The 18,641-nt window shown below is 34.0% G+C and overlaps 2 protein-coding genes across 3 annotated transcripts in view; one reads left to right on the top strand and one right to left on the bottom strand.

Moving 5' to 3' along the window:
* Positions 1-18,641, bottom strand: part of Rbcn-3B (WD repeat-containing protein Rbcn-3B) — a 128,084-nt gene that overhangs the window by 31,288 nt on the left and 78,155 nt on the right. The gene's annotated exons all lie outside the window — the stretch shown is intronic.
* On the top strand, positions 3,612-4,645 carry LOC149476245 (uncharacterized). The gene is made up of 2 exons (XM_089712340.1): positions 3,612-3,748; positions 3,836-4,645. The coding sequence occupies exons 1-2, from the start codon at positions 3,737-3,739 to the stop codon at positions 4,514-4,516; spliced, it is 693 nt and encodes a 230-aa protein (XP_089568466.1). The 5' UTR covers positions 3,612-3,736; the 3' UTR covers positions 4,517-4,645.

Below are 18,641 nucleotides of genomic sequence, written 5' to 3'. Positions count from 1 at the left end.
CCGCTTCTGTTGGTCTTCGCGTGATGATATAATTTAGCCTATAGCCTTCCTTGATAAATGGGCTATCCAACACCGAAAGTATTTTTCAAATCGGATCAGTAGTTCTGGAGATTAGCGCGTTCAAACAAACAAACAAACAAACTCTTCAGCTTATTAGTATAGATTTTAAAGTATTATTTTACGACTGAAAAACTGACAAAACTGTAAAAAATGAAAATTTTGACCATACATAGTTTTGACCAGTTCCATTTTTCTTAACCAACTTTAAAAAGAGGAGATATTACATAATACATTTAATTAAAAAATACCTTCATAAATAATAAACATTTCCTACGTAAGGTTTACAACCATCCATTTCCTTCCTTCAGCTTTATAATATATACCAGATTTCCGCCCGCGGCTTCGCCCGCGTTTTCAAAGGAAAACCCGCATAGTTCCCGTTCCCGTGGGATTTCCGGGATAAAACCTATCCTATGTGTTAATCCAAGTTACCCTCTATATGTGTGCTAAATTTCATTGTAATCGATTCAGTAGTTTTTACGTGAAAGAGTAAAAAACATCCAAACATCCATACATCCATACATCCTTACAAACTTTCGGCTTTATAATAGTATTAAGATAAGATATTATAAAGCCGAAGAGTTTGTACGAAAAATTATTTTTGTGTTAGATAGCCCATTTATCGAAGAAGGCTATATACATATCCATACTAATATTATAAATGCGAAAGTAACTCTGTCTGTCTGTCTGTCTGTTACTCAATCACGCCTGAACTACTGAACCAATTTGCATGAAATTTGGTATAGAGATATTTTGATACCCGAGAAAGGACATAGGATAGGTTTTATCCCGGAAATCCTACGGGAACGAGTTTTTCTCTGAAAACGCGGGCGAAGCCGCGGGCGGAAAGCTAGTAGGTTATATATCATCATGCCAAGACACACAGCACAGCTAATTTTACATAATATTATAAAAGCTCAAATTTCAATTTCATTCAACCAAAACTATCTTCACCTCACGCACACATACAAAACCTATGGGTCACGACACGCTGGTCACCATCAAGCAAATATTGCTACGCAATTATCACTCATATTACCATAATAACAGAGCACACTATCCTTTGTTCTTTGCTAACCTACATTTAGAGTATGGGATACGATGTGTAAATACACTGAGTACATAATTGAAGGTCAATATAACGATTTGTGTGAGCTTTTGAGTGCTCGATTTCAATATTTTTTTTTGTTATTATTAATAATAATTTGTTATGGGTAAAGATAGCCGTATAAAATACATAAAATTCCAATTATTTATGAAATTGTTCATTAAATTGCAATAAATTTATGTAAACTACATATTATTAATGCTTTATGTGTGTTAATTCATATATGATTAGCTGTCTAGCCGTTTCTGTGTAATTGACTGACAGACACTTAAATAGACACAATAAGTAGGATTTAAGATAATTTCATGAATTTTTTTGTTGTATTTAAAAAAGCTCACGACTGATTAAATCACTGTTTCCATTTAAGAAAAGTTATAACAAAGAACAAATGTAATTTACTTTGCACCACCTACGCTTTCTAAACTTGTCTGCTCATATTATTTAAGAGCCTAATCGTTATGCCTTCATACAATTTAAATAATTATTTTATACTAGCTTTCCGGCCGCGGCTTCGCCCGCGTTTTCAAAGAAAAACCCGCTCTCGTAGGATTTCCGGGATAAAACCTATCCTATGTCCTTTCTCGGGTATCAAAATATCTATATACCAAATTTAATGCAAATTGGTTCAGTAGTTAAGGCGTGATTGAGTAACAGACAGACAGACAGAGTTACTTTCGCATTTATAATATTAGTATGGATAATAGAAGCTCCGAAGTTATTTAGGGCAACTTCATCTGCACGTTAATAGCAACGAAATCGGTTCAGTAGTTTTTGTGTTATATGATATACACATACGAAACCAAATTTATTATATTCATGAAATTTAATATAAAATAGGTAAATGCCAAGATCTAGATATAGTAATGTATCTGTATGTTAGTTACTTAATAATTAGACCTACATATTATGACATGTAATGATGTTACCTCCTGTCGACACCGTAATATATATTTTCATTAAAACCTACCTATCTCTCATTTCTATAAATTGCATGGTTTTATATCCACATTCAATGTATAATTGTATAGTCTACTGTTTATACTTAACTAGCTGCGCCCCGCGGTTTTACCCGCAGTGCTCCGCTCCTGTTGGTCTTAGCGTCTTATCTAACAGCGAAAGATTTTTTGATATTCTATTAAGTACATATAAATTACTTGGTTTGTTTTATCAAATACTATTCAAGAATTTCATCAAAAACTACAACAAAGATAGAACCTATATTTTTATAGATACGTATAGCCTTATTGTAAACATATTTCTGTTCATACAATAGACACATTCAAAATGCTCTCTATAAAGAATAAAATGGGTTTAAACACTTCATTGTCATATTAAAAATATTTCCCGCAGTTTCCAATAAATTATATGTGTCGAATCACCTTTGTAACAAAATAGATAATTCCTAATATTTTCACACAAACTTACCTATTATGACAAAACAATGCTTCTTGTTATCCATGCTATTACATAAGTTAGTATATGTAGGGAAAATCTTTTAAATACTATGTTATATCACAAAAGAGGTTAATGTACAACCTTTTCCCCTTTTCAATTATGTTTACTTAGGGCTGATTTTTCAATCCTTGGTTAAATCTTATTCGTCGAATAATGTATAAAATACCATTTTCAAAACGTATTCTAATTGCCCGTATTTGACAGTTTACGTGACATTTTAATATTATCGTGTAATACTTTATTGGACGGATAAGTTTTTAACCAAGCATTGAAAAATCGGCCCTAAATCATACTCCTAAAAAAATTTAAAATAATGAAGTCTATAAGATTCAATTACTACAAATCAGATGAACAATATTGAACAAGTCGTATGCAGATAGATTTAAAGTTGAATAAAAATTATAAAATTTATACCGGATTTACGCAGACGATATCGGGAGTAATACTTAGTTTATTAATAATAAACTATACAGTTATTTAATTCGAACACCGTAAATTAAAACAATCAAACTGTTCGTGCTAATATACAATTTAGCAGTTCTAAATAAACCAATTGCTGTTATATTATTTAATCCGTGTTGGTACATACTTGTTACGCCCAGCTCAAACTAGTTAGGAATTTATTGCAAAACGAATTTAGGTCACAGGATGTAATCACTACACAATATAACAAATGCAAATAAAATCTCGTTTTTAATTTCCCATAGTTGATATATCGACTAATGCGATGCTAATGTAATCTTTGACGTATCGCTAATCATCCTATCTTATAGACTACCGCGTAATATGTGTCACAGATTGTATAATTTAATAAAAGGGATACATGAAACCTTTCCCGGTTGTTCCCTGTCAAATTTGGCTGTATGCGTTGTTGCTTTAGCTTTAAAAAAAGTAAACGACACTGGCCGTCTACGCCCGCGGTCAAATTCAAAATTCGTACACGCGTATGTCAAAATGACCACGCTTCCTGCACCCTTCCCGCCCTTGAGAGCGACCACTTACTTTTTTCAAGCGCGTTCCGTTTCACACCACGCGGTGTGCGAGTATAAAAAGCCGCGCTAACGAAATGAGAGCAATCAGTAGCTATCGAGCAGTCTACAACAGAAGTGCACGATGAGATTTCTGGTTAGTTTCAAATCGTGACGTGAACAGTGGTTGTGATCTAGTGTTGTGCAAACGGATTATCGATAACCGGATTCTTTCTTTCCGCAGATTGTTGCCGCCGCCGTCCTCGCCTGCGCCGCAGCCGCGCCTTCCGGCGCCCTGCTGGCCGCACCCTACGCCCACGGCTTGGCCTACGGCCATGCCGCGCCCTACGCAGTGGCCCACGCTGCGCCCTTGGCTGTAGCTCACGCTGCTCCCTTGGCCGTTGCCCACGCCGTCGCCCCCACCATCCCCCCCGGTGACCTGCAAGGCGCCGCCATCGACGCTCACGTCGAAGCGACCGACCACGCCCGCGCCGCCGTTGACGCCGCCCGCGAATACCACGACCAGGCTTCCGAAGTCCAAGGACAGGCCGTGAACGCCGCCGAAGACCACGCATGGCAAGCGGTTGACGCCGCCCAGACCGCCCAGGCCCAGATTGACGGTGCCGCCGCCGGAGTCGCTCCCAACGTAGCCCGTCAGCTGGTCGGCCACGCCGCACCCGTCATCGCCGCCGCTCCCGTGGCCGCGTACTCCGCGCCCGCCTACGGCCACGCCGCGTACGCCGCCCCTGCGCTCGCGCACGGTGCTTACGCCGCCCCCGCCCTCGCTGCGTACGGTGGCTCCCACTCCGTAGCTAGCCAGTCTCTCTCCCAGACCCACCCCGCCCCAGTGGTCCACGCTCAAGTCGCGTACGCGGCGCACGGTCTCGCCCACGGTCTCCCCCACGGTCTCGCGCACGCATGGTAAACTGTGATAAACTTCTAGCCAAAAAATTTTTTCCTAATACTCAACTTCGGAATGTTTTTATTTAAATGTAAATTTTTGTACAGAAATACAGAGGCGAGGATGTGTGAATAAATGAAATAGTAATTTATACATATTGTCTTTCAATTTCCCCTTTTTTCCAAACGTCAAATAACTTTGTTTTATAATAACACATTTCTATAAACATTTATAATTTAAAAACACAAATCAAACAATATATCTGTACATTAAAAACACCTAAGTGACTCACTTGTCTCGATCGATTTAACAAAACAAACGATCAATCAACAAAAACTGAGGCCAACAAAAAACCTTCAAACACTATCTACACATAATAATAATTAATACAGCCCTACATCCTGTCGCAATTACGCGCAAATGTCATTTGACTTGCATAAATAAATTATTCTAAATGCCAACCTGACATTTGCAACCAAATCTATATAAATAGAGCAATTACAAAAATAATTGGCCATTACTTACGAATATAAGCGGAAGTATATAGTACATAAAACGTCTCACCTTGAATTGGACTATGAAAAGGCCTATAAAAAGCCGATTAAAATTATTAACAGCGCAATAATTCTAAGAAATTATGTTTCTTTGTTCGCTGTATGGACAACTTTATTAATACAAAACCGTATAAAAATATATGAGAATTGTATCAGGAAATATTACACTTAACATTAAATTAAATTAATATTATTTATCATTTATTAAAAGATCATAGTGTAAGAAAAACATAAATTACTTTGATAACTCACATCATTCCATTTCACATACTTAATACGTATTACATTTCGCAATACTCCATACAAAGATATTATAATTAACTTTAAAAGTTACTTGAATTACCACAATAATTTTCGAATCGCTCATATTATCCTATCCTACTAATTCTACTAATATAATAAATGCAAAAGTTGTAAGGATGGATGAATGTGTATGTATGTTTGTTACTTTCACGCAAATACTACTGAACCGATTACTATGAAAATTAGCACACATATACAGGGCAACATAGATTAACACATAGGATAGGTTTCATCTCGGAAATCCCTCGGGAAAGGGAATGCGGGTTTTTCTTTAAAAACGCAGGCGAAAAGCTAACACATAAATTAAGTAAAAAACAAACACACATACAAAAAAGCTACTAGGAAGTGTGTTTTCATACATTTTTTTATTGACCATGAGCAGGATCTAAAATTAGGTAGTTACTACATAGTTTCATTGAGTTGATTGAACCTCGTCGTTAATATTGCAAGTACCAAGTATTATAGATCCAGTATATTGGAATTTAATTAATAATTTTGATACTTGAAATGTTTGCAATTTTATTACTAATCGCTTGTAATTGATATTTTTAATGATACGGGAAACCTGATGACCTGTAATGATGTGGGTTTATATGAAGACAATTCAGAACTAAATATGTATATAAAAATTTGATTAAATACGAAACTTTAAACAGTATTATGCGTAATTATAGTCTATATAAAATTATAACTAAATACGATTTTTGTCGTAGATATAAATAAATAGTCAATGCTAATTTGTTGCTTCCGTTTTGATTAACAGCTCAAAAAAATGCATATAAATATTTGAGAATTAACATTATAAGCAAAGTTCTGTTTATAATATCCATACATTGGACATAGAAATTAAGATCGTATTTTTTAGACTATCGTAATTAAATAAAGATTTAACAGTTATTTCTTCTTATCTTATCTATAAACTAGCGGTCCGCCCCGGCTATATCTTCTATAATATGAATCCCAAAATGTGTTGGTAAGCGCATAACTCGAGAACGGCTGAACCGATTTCGATAATTCTTTTTTTATTATATTCCTTGAAGTACGAGGATGGTTCTTATGTAAAGAAAACGTAAACATGTACCACGGGCGAAGCCGGGGCGGACCGCTAGTAAAAATATAAAAATGAATCCCAAAATGTGTTGGTAAGCGCATAATTTGAGAACGGCTGAACCGATTTCGATAATTCTTTTTTTATTATATTCCTTGAAGTACGAGGATGGTTCTTATGTAGAGAAAAGGTAAATATGTACCACGGGCGAAGCCGGGGCGGACCGCTAGTTAATTATATTTTCAAAGCTCTACCACCTGCTTTTCTCTACAAATCTCATTAAAAATCTATATTGTATTAAACAAATCATACCCAAATTAAAACAGTTATTATCTTCATATTATGTGTTTGATTTTATACCTATTTAGTTAATGTATAACCTCTTTTTTATAAGTCGGTTAAATGCGAAAGTTGAGTGCCTGTTACAATATCACGGCAAATCATTCAATCGTTGGTTTAATCTTTCATCTTTTAAAGCGATCGTACCGTATGAAATAAGAAAGAAAGATAGCTTTCTAGAACATACACTACGATGTAGATATGTGAAAATATCAGCGGTAGGTATTATAATTTGAAAGAAGCTAATTTTAATAAATTATTTGTATCGTAACTTAGTTTTAATCTTGAAGGAATGTTCTATAGGACTTTTTCTACACTTTTTGTTTCGCGATCACTGGTAACAGCTGAAGTGTAGGTACAAGATTAAATTTGACCAAGAGATAGTTCATAATTTTTTTGGCTGACCAACGTAACTATGTCTGATATTAAAATAAATATACTTGCAATATTATTCATTCATTACAGTATCATACATTTATCTAAACGAAAAAATATTTTTCCCGACAATCCAGTAAGTCCCTAATCAAACAAACTCCTTACTATCTGGATTTATTAATAGATAAATAAATATCCTATAATCTGAGTACAAGCAAAACCTAACTGGTAAAACTATATTATGACGATTCAAAGAAGAAGTCTAATTGACTAAATAAATGTTTGAACTGCGGGCGTAGAGTTAATTTCAATAAAAGTACGCACTATCATTAGTCTAAATTACAAACACACGTAACTAACTAGTATATATATACATATACAACACACATGTCACGTAACAAACATACATACAATGCGTTTGTTCATAACAATGATGCGTTTGCGCAACGCGTTGTGCAATTCGCCAGTTTTTAGTGCGCATTGTGAGTTTAGACTTTAGAGATGTGAATGAGTGAGTTCTGTATGTAAAAACTATTTACGGGAATTTCATAGGACTCTTAGAGATAAATTTTTAAAAAGGTCTTGTATAACTAATGAATATGGAAAAAACTACAAGTGATTTTTATAGAACTGTTAGGGATATTAATTTACAATCAGGTAAATTATGAGCTACGTGATTTATAATATGTTTAAGTTTCTTTACAAAAATTCTCTTGTTGATTTAGAGGACTTAGTAAACCATTAGCAGTAATACAATAGTTAACTTTTCTATGTTAACTAAAAAATCAGAAAAAAGAAATATCTTAGGGGTAGGAACAGTTCGTCTTCTCCTACATGTCTAAACAAATTCCCTTCACAAACGATGAAAAATCGTGTCACAATCCATATAAATGCGAAAGTAACTCTGTCTGTCTGTCTGTTACTCAATCACGCCTTAACTACTGAACCAATTTGCATGAAATTTGGTATAGAGATATTTTGATACCCGAGAAAGGACATAGGATAGGTTTTATACTTTTATCCCGGAAATCCTACGGGAACGGGTTTTTCTTCGAAAACGCGGGCGAAGCCGCGGGCGGAAAGCTAGTACAATATAAAAAACACAAAAATCATTCCTCTTTATAGTATTAGTAAGTTAAGTAATTGAAAACATCACACAATTCACAATAGCATTGTAACAATTGAAAACTTGCAACTATTTAACATTCACCTTCCGAATGACATCAAACGTTTTACAAATTTAATTATGTACCAACTGTCTAGCAGTGCTAAAAAGTATTACATAAGTCTTTCTTTTCGTGGTTTCTTTACCGTTCCGATCAATTGATGTTCTAAATAGCCTTTGTATAGATATAATTGAGTTATCTTTCGGTCTTGCAAGAAGATATATTTTATTGACGTAAAATGTTTATTTCCTATTGAAAATAAAAATAAATAATTATTGTTTTATGTTAGTATCATCGAAATTCCCTTATTCGAATATCTATTAATTTTTTGGCAGATGATATGTTTATAACATGTCTTTCATCAAGTGTAGAATTTACCAAATGTCATCACCATGAATCATACTCATCATATATTATGATAATGAATATTTTGATTTACATATTTGGAGTGTACCTATATGTTTCGTTTTTGCTATACCGTTCTTTCAAGTTCAAGTTGTAAATACATGTGTGTAGATACACACATGTATTTACAATGTGTGTGTGTGTGCGTATAAAATTTAATTTTAAAGAATGAATTTTCTAAAAACAGCACTAAAACTTGCTCATGATAGGAGCTACATGCCAGTAAAAATCCCATCAATATCTAATCCGCTATTTTGTACATTAACACAACAAAAAATAATAGAGCTATATCCCAGTAAAATTCTCATCAAAACCGTATTCTTCATTCTGTACATCAAAACAGACATACACACATTTGTATCTAACACCACGTCACATCTAACAGCACAATGACGCAACGTCATCTATCAAGTGACGACAAAACAAAACCTCTAACACACTCATATATACCTACGTATGCATGTGTGTGTATCAATGGCTGACGCATCTCCGTGCGGTCAACGACCGCGCATCACGGGTCAAGTTCGAATGAAAGGGAAAATCGAATTTTTTCAATGTCTCGATGAAACCACGCGTTTGATATCGATTTTTTGCGCTATGTGGTTCTTTTTTTAGGGTTTACGTAATGTAGAGGTAGGACAAATAGTTCGTTTGTGAGTTTGTTGTAGTAAAATGAGCTACGATTCTAAAAAAAATCACCTAAATAAAGCTATAAATAAATATATCATCCTAAGTAACAAAGACTGCGTTTTATATTAGTTGATGTACGGACAGAGCTTACGAAGTATTAAAATCTGTTAAATTTTGTTTGTTTGCCGTTGAACTCTATTTTTCTGCGAACAAATCAAGGTTACTTCACGCTATAAATAGCATATAAATCATTCTTATGTACTATTTAACTGAAAAAAAAATTACACTATCGATAACATAATGAAGATAGCACAAATAGTCTAAATATTACTTTAGTAAGTAAAAGTTATTTTTACATGTAATTAAAGAAAATCTTACATGAGTTTACTCAAAAATTATATATATGTATTAATAAAAACTTCATATTAAAATATGTAAATCCTTGATGTGACAATCATTTTTGGACCTTGTAATTGTACCTTTACAGCACGGGAAGGTAAAACCCTACTAATATTATAGATACGAAAGTTTGTGAGGATGTGTGTGTGTTTGTTACTCTTTCACGCAAATATTTCTGAACCGATTACAATGAACTTTTGCACACATATAGACGGTAACTTGGATTAACACATAGGATAGGTCATATCCCAGAAATCCCACGGGAACGGGAACTATGCGGGTTTTCCTTTGAAAACGCGGGCAGAGCCGCGGGTGGAAATCTAGTACTCTATATTTTATAACTTGACAGATAAACAACGTGCTTGTTTTTATTAATAGCTTATTAATGGATGATTAGAAGAAGGTTACTATCCTAAATTGTATAAGGTAAGGTAAAGAAAATTCGGTCAAGGGCCGCATTATGACCTCTTATTCCCAGTCAGTTTACGCCGTGTATTGAACTGACTGGCAAATTCATATAATACCATAATTAACCATGGCTGGTTATTGCGATCATAATATGAACTGGCCAGTTCAATTCACGGTATAAACTACCTGGAACCAAGAGGTCATAATACTGCCCCTGGGGTACCTTAATATAAGTACGTGTTTACTGCAGTTTACTGATGTACTGAATTTTCGAGCAAGGACGGTCGGTCCCGGATAAGACAAAACTGCGTAAGAGGTATTTGGTGTTTTATTTCGTAGCATTCAAATGCTTTATAAATGAGAAATTTTTTTGGAATAGAAATATATCGATCACGAAAGATATAAATAACCTTTGGAAAATGATGAAAACATTATTTATTCCATCACGGTTAAGTTATTTTGTATTTATGTTAAACATAAACTAATAGGCTACATTTTATAAGTAAATTATTTTTCTGTGAAAATACATTATCAGCACGGAATCCGTCATTTATTATATATACTACTAGCGGTCCGCCCCGGCTTCGCCCGTGGTACATATTTACGTTTTCTCTACATAAGAACCATCCTCGTACTTCAAGGAATATAATAAAAAAAGAATTATCGAAATCGGTTCAGCCGTTCTCGAGTTATGCGCTTACCAACACATTTTGCGATTCATTTTTATATATAAAGATTTTTGTACATAATTGCTAGCTTATTAATAAATGAAATAACCAAAAAACTGCTGCGAATGAACAAGAATGTGGTTAATTAATAAAAATGTAATTTTAACTCAATAAATAACGAAAATAATAAACGTCAATTCAGCGCTGATTCCTTCCGCGGATTTTTTATCTTCCTTATAATTTATGTGTTTGGATAATATTGTGAAATTCAAAGGTTTTCACTCTATCATAAAACTTTTTCGAATCTTAATACTATTATAAAGGCGAAAGTTTGTATGGATGTATGGATGTATGGATGTATGGATGTATGGATGTTTGTTACTCTTTCACGTAAAAACTACTGAACCGATTACAATGAAATTTAGCACACATATAGAGGGTAACTTGGATTAACACATAGGATAGGTTTTATCCCGGAAATCCCATGGGAACGGGAACTATGCGGGTTTTCCTTTGAAAACGCGGCGAAGCCGCGGGCGGAAATCTAGTAAATATATAAAACAGTCTAATATCTAGTAAAAGTATACAGTAATCTATAAAATCTTCTCGATAGAAGAAAACTCTCAATTTCATCATCAAACACAACGAGCTGCTTGAATTAGAATGTCGTAAAAATAACAATAAACAGGCAAATTTGAAATTGTAATAAAATTAAAAATAAATCGTGTTAATCATGATTCTTATCTTTAGCGTAGTAGTTAGCGTGAAGGTTCATCACTGAAAAGATCAAGGTTCATGAAACCTAATAAAAACGGGAAATCACACTTGATTAGATTAAATAAATATTCAGCCCATCTTTAACGTCACATCAATAAAAATCGTTAACTGACTGATTGACAAACCAACATTGGAAGATCAGAATTCTATGCCTTTTTTCTTGCAGATGAAGCAAGTATTTCAATTCTTCTATACCTACAGGGAATGATAACTAAAAGCTTGTAAAAAGCTCGACAATACAAAGGGGTTTGGGTAAAGTTGGCGTCGTGATGAACTTTTGCGGCCAGTGATGAAACTTGGATATTTTGAAAGAGGAATATATTGTAAGCAAAAGTTATTATCGACACAAATCTCGAAACATATTAGGAACAGAGATATTTGGTTTTGTATTATTCATTTACCTAGACTCTAGAATAGAATAGAATAGAAAACACTTTATTGTACAATGCATACAAAAACAGAATTAACAGAAACGATATGTAACTTAAAATAAATGTACAATTTGGCGGCCTTATCGCTTAAAAGCGATTTCTTCGAGGCGACCTTATCTAGATGATTTATTATAAGATTTTTCTGACAAGTTTCATCACTGGCCGCGAAATGTCATCACGACGCCACTAGCCCAAACCCCTTTAGACTAGTTCTGGGTTCTGGTACCTACTAGTAATACTTGCACTAAGAACCAACTATCCTACTTCCAAATAATAATCACTCTTACCCTTCGCTAATTGCAGCGCTTACTGTACGTGTCTTCACCGTTTCGATCACTTAGCTACTAAGGATCGCAACATATGTTAAAACTCGTCCTGTCATCCTTAGGGCGCGTTCACACTGGTGCGTGACATTTAATTTTTATTGCTCACTCGAAATATCCATTAATAGACCTAGTTTTTCTTGTTACAAGTTTATTTGTAAACGTCGTGAATGATTTTTAATACGTTTTATCTATGTACTAGTTCACAAATACAATTTTGTGTGCTTTGAAAAACAAATATCAGTTGATACTTTCGTAAGATTTTTCATTCACGCTACGCCCTTATTGATCGTAAATGATGTTTAGCCTAAAAATTCAAATCTACACTAATATTATAAAGCTGAAGAGTTTGTTTGTTTGAACGCGCTAACCTCAGGAACTACCTACTGGTCCAATTTGAAAAAAATATTTCGGTGTAAGATAGCCTATTTATTGAGGAAGGCTATATTATATCATCACGCTAAGACCAACAGGAGCGGACGGAGCACTGCGGGTAAAACAGCAGGGCACTGCTAGTTTGCAATATTTCGCAATACCATTTAAGTATTTCGCATTTATTCACAGAATTTACTCTACTTAGAACTTTAAATGTTAACCACAAAACAGTCTCTATAGAAAATGCGAACCTTTCTCCCTACAAAGGCCACTGCAGAAGTGTATCAATTATTATAATTACATTGATTAATTATAAAACTTTATACATTGCTCTTGTCACGTAGTCATTTCAATATTATTTTATTCGACACATTTTATATGCATTCAATGTAATAATTGGGCTTAATAAACTTATTTCACAATACCGAAACGAAACGCGCAATTCATGATCTTCAAAAATTTTTAAATAATTTTTTGAGATATAATTTTTTTTATTTCCCATGTCGAACAGGAAATGCATATTAAAATAAGTCATTCATTTCATACAATATATTTTATTTTATAATAATTTTAATCTACATTCCCAAAAAACATAAGTTTTTATTTGAGTTCATCATATCTGAGAATATGACGTCTCCCACTATCCATTTCACATCATATACACGCACCCTTATTGACATTTTCGAAAAACTATAACCACAAAAAAACCCACTGAAACACTCCCGTGACATTTATAAATTTATACGGACATTTCTATACGACAATATCAATTTAATCTTTATAGTGATGGCGGTAAATTATGTCTGTGTGTACTGTGTACACGTCCTTAATCGATATATACATGTTACTAAAAAGTACTTGTACGTTTGCTCATTGGCGCCTTTTATGTAAAAAGGCGCGCATTTCTTTTGAGCTATTTAAATTAAGAATTGGAACATTGTCTAGGTATGCTTATGCCATAGCTACTGATTTTTTCTTTTCTCTTTTATAAACTGCCAGTTCCAATATGACGTTGTCGAAAAAGGTTTTATAACATCATAAATAACTCAAACAATTGCCTTTTTAGGAAAGAAAAACTAAGGAAATGTATCGAAATATACGAATTGGTTATATTATACAGCTAAGGTGTCTTTGTTCACAGCTTATATGGAATTTTATTTATTACTAGCTGTTGCCCGCGACTTCGTCCGCGATTCGGTCGTTTTTCGTCATTCGTCGTTTAATAAAAATACGTGACACTTTATTTCTGAATGTTCTTAATTGTCTCTTATAAAATTTAACTACATTAAAATTGAATACTCTGATAAGAAAATCTTAAAATCATCGAAAATCATAGACATCGAATATCTGAGGAAAACATGAATGAATGTGATTTAAATTCTACATTTCTTAGTAATTAAAATAATAATCTAAATTAAATGTAGATTAACAGTTTGAGCGCACCATTATAGAATATGTACCTAAGTAATAAATTACGTTAGTTTACATAGTAACTTTACTAAAAACACGATGACTTTCTTTCGCGCTCGGTACCACAAACTAAACATGTTTGTGGTACGTGGCCCGTGTCACTTTACCCCCCACGAGTTCCCCTCCGTTGCTATGCGAAAATACATTCGTCGCCCTACTGTAGGAAAAATTGTAATACTGCGGCCTGGGCGTTATAACACGCTCAGGGAATTCCTGAGTGCTGATAGACTTCCGTCTATCGGCATTTATACCAATTTTATATTAATATCACCATCTTGAGGAAAAGCTTCTAATGTCGATTTAAAACGCATATATACGGATTAACCTGATGAATTAACATGTTCTAAAATTGTGAAATGAGTTCAGTTTTAAATTCGAGAAATATTGATTTCTTGTATTCGATTATTCGTCGTAGTCGAATACAAAATATATTTAAAGAAACTTAGGTTGGCCTTCAGGCAAAAGGGATCCTATCAAATGATAAACTTGACCTTGTATCTTAAAAGTAAGAATGAAAGGAGCATCTAATAATTGTTGAGCACCAAAGGATCATTTAAAACGCAATACTATAAGAGCTAATATTGTCTAAGAACTGTTTAGATTGCACATGTTCCTCTAAAACTTAAAAGTAGTGATTTCAAAGGTTCCGGCGTATCTTCAAACGAAAGCCGACTCCTTACTCCACTTTAAAGCATTACAAAAAGAACATACTACGTTAATATCGCCTATACAGAAGATGATCTGTAATCAATTGTGAGGTTATAAGCAAACCCACTTTTATATTATTTTGTCGGACCACACCACCGAATTTGTAGATTGATCTTCTATGTTTACCTCTAAGTCATTAAGACTATGTCGAAATCTGTCTGCAATAAGACGGGCCTCTCGCTATTCGTCCGTTTAAAGAGACCAATAGTTTCAATTCTTAATCTTTCATTAAACAAACTTATTAATCGTTCTTGTCTCAAATAATGGTAATATTCGCGTCCCTACTCTAGTCATTGCTTATGCTCATGTTCATCTTCGAGAGATCGAATAATATTATGGTGCACCCTATTATTTGTCAAACGGTCTTCATATTGAGTAAAAGTTTCAGAATTCTCGAGATAAAATATGACGATCGTGATCAGCTGTGAGACGTAATTCCCTCTCAGTGAGGGTTTCGGTCTCACGGGATAGTACAATATGCCATTTGCGATCAGCTGTGAGACGTTATATATACCCTCAGTGAAGGTTTCGGTCTCACAGGATAGTACATGCCGTTCGCGGTCAGCTGTGAGCCGCAATTCTCGTTGTGAAGCGGTTTCAGGTTCGGCATAACACATGTTGTTTTCGGTCAATAGTAAGCCTCTTATCTCTAACGATCCTTGAGAACTCTTATTTCTCATTTTCTTAACTTTGCTCGAATTTCGATATATAAAGATTTTTTAGGTGGCACTGATGCGGGTGAATAAAAATTAAAACGGACTAAGAGTGTTATAATCTCAATCATCATCATCAATACATATAATAAAATTGTGGAAAAGTGATGTCTGTACAATTAAAATATGTAGAAAAAAATTAGCAGGTGTTATTATTATCGAGAAATCGAGAGAAACCATTTTTTTCTCTTAAAATCTCCCCCCCTCCCACTTCCCGAACTCCGATTGACCGTAATTTATTTTTCCTTACATTTTTATCATATCCTTTTCTAATGGGTTTCATCCTACTGCGATTTTTTTTTGTTTCAAAAATTATCTACCCTGGTGTATAGGTAAATTTTCCACATAAAATGTCCTTTAAATTATGTCGTATTATATTTTTAACCCCCGACGCAAAAAGACTGGTGTTATGTGTTTGACCGCTATGTATTTCTGTGTGTGTGTGTGTGTGTCTGTCTATGGCACGTTTTTGTTAGGCAGAATATTTTCCGACGCTGGTTCTTAGATAAAGTGTATCAAAATTGGTTCATCCACTTATTATACCTACATAGGGGTAAAAGTGGGAATGAAAAAAATGAAAGTTATAATTTATTTTTAAAGATCGTCGGGAAGTTTATGAAATTATTTATTCCTTTTTCTATACACTTTTCTTTGTCTAAACGGTTTAGTTACGTGCTCTCTCTCTCTTCAGCCTTTAGTTACGTGCGTGAGACAGGAAAGATCTAATTTGGATTTGTTTCTGGATTTGATAAAAACTGAGTATCGATTAAGCTGATCAGTGGCTACTGGCTACACCATAGATTATTAAAAACATCCGTTTAAGAAAGGAAGGAAATAGAATTTGCTCCTCTCCCCCCCCCTGGTTCCTAAAAAATAATATGACATAATTTAAAAGAAATTTTACGTAGAATTAGTTAGGCATTTCTTTTTTGATTTTCGATATTATATACTAATCATAATTTTTAATTACAATATGTAGTAACTATTTGGTATAGGTTAGGCATTTCATTTCTTGATTTTCTTTAATAATTTGGTACGTAAGTTTTTTAGCTCAGTTTAGTAAGAAATTTTAATAACAATTCTTTTAATTATTTATGGTAGTACAACAGTACAGTATGGTTGTACGTATTTACTCAATAATTGTATGTTAAATAGTAATTCAGCATGGGCGTAGCCACGGTGGGGCTGGGTGGGGCGCTTACCCTGGCTTTGATCTGGTAGGTACTAATTGTGAAGGGGAGTGGGCGTGGGCGTGGGATTGGGACTGAACGTGGCATATGGCGTGGGAGTGCGAGTGGGCGCGGGAGTGGGAGCATGAAAATAAAAATGATTTTTTATTGTTGCCCCACCCTGAGCCCATGGTCATAGGTCCCATAGTCACTATTCCACGCGAACGAAGTCGCGGGGACAGCTAGTAGACAAATATAATCAGAAAGCTAAGCTCAACCATAAAAGATAGACATTTATGATGTCGGGAGATATTTTTTATATAATATGGAGAACATTTCTTTCATACTTGATTTCTGTGTAGCTTTAACCATTAAGATACACGCATTAAGAACGCACACGCGACGAAAGCTTAAAAATGGAGTTGCTGCTCTACTCACGAATATGAAAAATAATTGTACCAAGTTTCGTTTAAATCCGTCGAGTAGTTTTTGTTTCTATAACGGTTATACAGACAGACAGACGGACAAACATTTTTGACGTCGATGTCGATCTCTAATCACCTCGTGATAGTTATTTAGGAAATATATTTCATGTGCAGAATTGACCTCTACAGATTTAATATAAGTAGGTATACATATATTTAGATTCCAATTTCCATGTAACGTTAAATTCGACTATATAATAACTAACAGACAACGCAGGTTACTCTCGTTTCCGTAAGTTGAGGCGGCTACATATTCGGTCCTAATAACATGACTTTTTGTGAACGAAACGACAGCGCGGTTTAATTCGATGGCAACACCATCAGAAAAAAGGAAATATTTTTAACTTTGAAAAAATATTATGATTTACACTATTAATACTATTTTAACATTAACACAAAATATAAGACTATGAGTGTGTAAAAATAAATTCAGCTAGTTTCACATCACACTTATGTTTATAATTAGGTATACGACATGAAAATATATTAATTACCAAGCAATAATCATACAGATAAATACTGAACAAAAGTATTAACAGTCAAAGTATATTTTTACTAACAACATGTAAATGATGAAGGAATAATAATTATCAACGAACTAACCTTTTGAGTCCTCGTGATCGAATTATTAAAACACGAAGATTTTTAAAAATGTAACCAATGAACACAATCAATATTAGATTAACTGTAATGGTGTCTAGTTTGACTTAAAATAATATACATCTACCCTCACTTTTAAAAATGTAGTATATTCACACGAATTATATAAGCGCACCTTATAGGGAAGGGAAGATTTATTATGGGTTAAAGAGTTAAATAAATAAATAACATAATTATATTTAAATTATTAATTTTTAACATTGTGTTCAGTAGTGTTAACATGTAAATTGATTTGATTTTTACGAAATCTCATAGATGGCGCTGAATCAAATTTGTCTTTATAGTACTAAGATTCATTAAACAGTTTCTCTGCCCAAATTACGTAAATGACGTAGTTTTTATAGTGTAAAGCTAGATAATAGCATGGCTTACTCAAAAACAACATTTAAACATGAGTCTTTAGATTGTACGCTGTCGTAGTTCACGGAATACGTAAGAAAAGTAAAGGTTCACAGCTCCTCCCCCGGAGGTGATAGCATGATAATATGTTTAAAAAAACCTCACACGACCTGTTAGTAATATTCATGCAAAATTTGAAGTCAATCTATGCAGTACTTTTCGAGATTAGCTCGGACAAACATACAGACAAACAGACAAACAGACAAACAGACAAACAGACAAACAGACAAACAGACAAAAATTCTAAAAACTATATTTTTGGCTTCTATATCGATTATAGATCATGGATTATGTATTCTTTTAAAAAAATATTCAATGTACAGTTTTGACTTTCCTACGATTTT

The sequence above is a fragment of the Colias philodice genome, chromosome 28, assembly GCF_061535455.1.
Source record: "Colias philodice isolate Cphi_HAF_F1 chromosome 28, ilColPhil1 Martin Lab GWU primary, whole genome shotgun sequence".
NCBI classification, from domain to species: domain Eukaryota; kingdom Metazoa; phylum Arthropoda; class Insecta; order Lepidoptera; family Pieridae; genus Colias; species Colias philodice.
The sequence above is the reverse complement of the archived record's forward strand: the minus strand, read 5'-3'. Positions and strand labels throughout refer to the sequence as shown.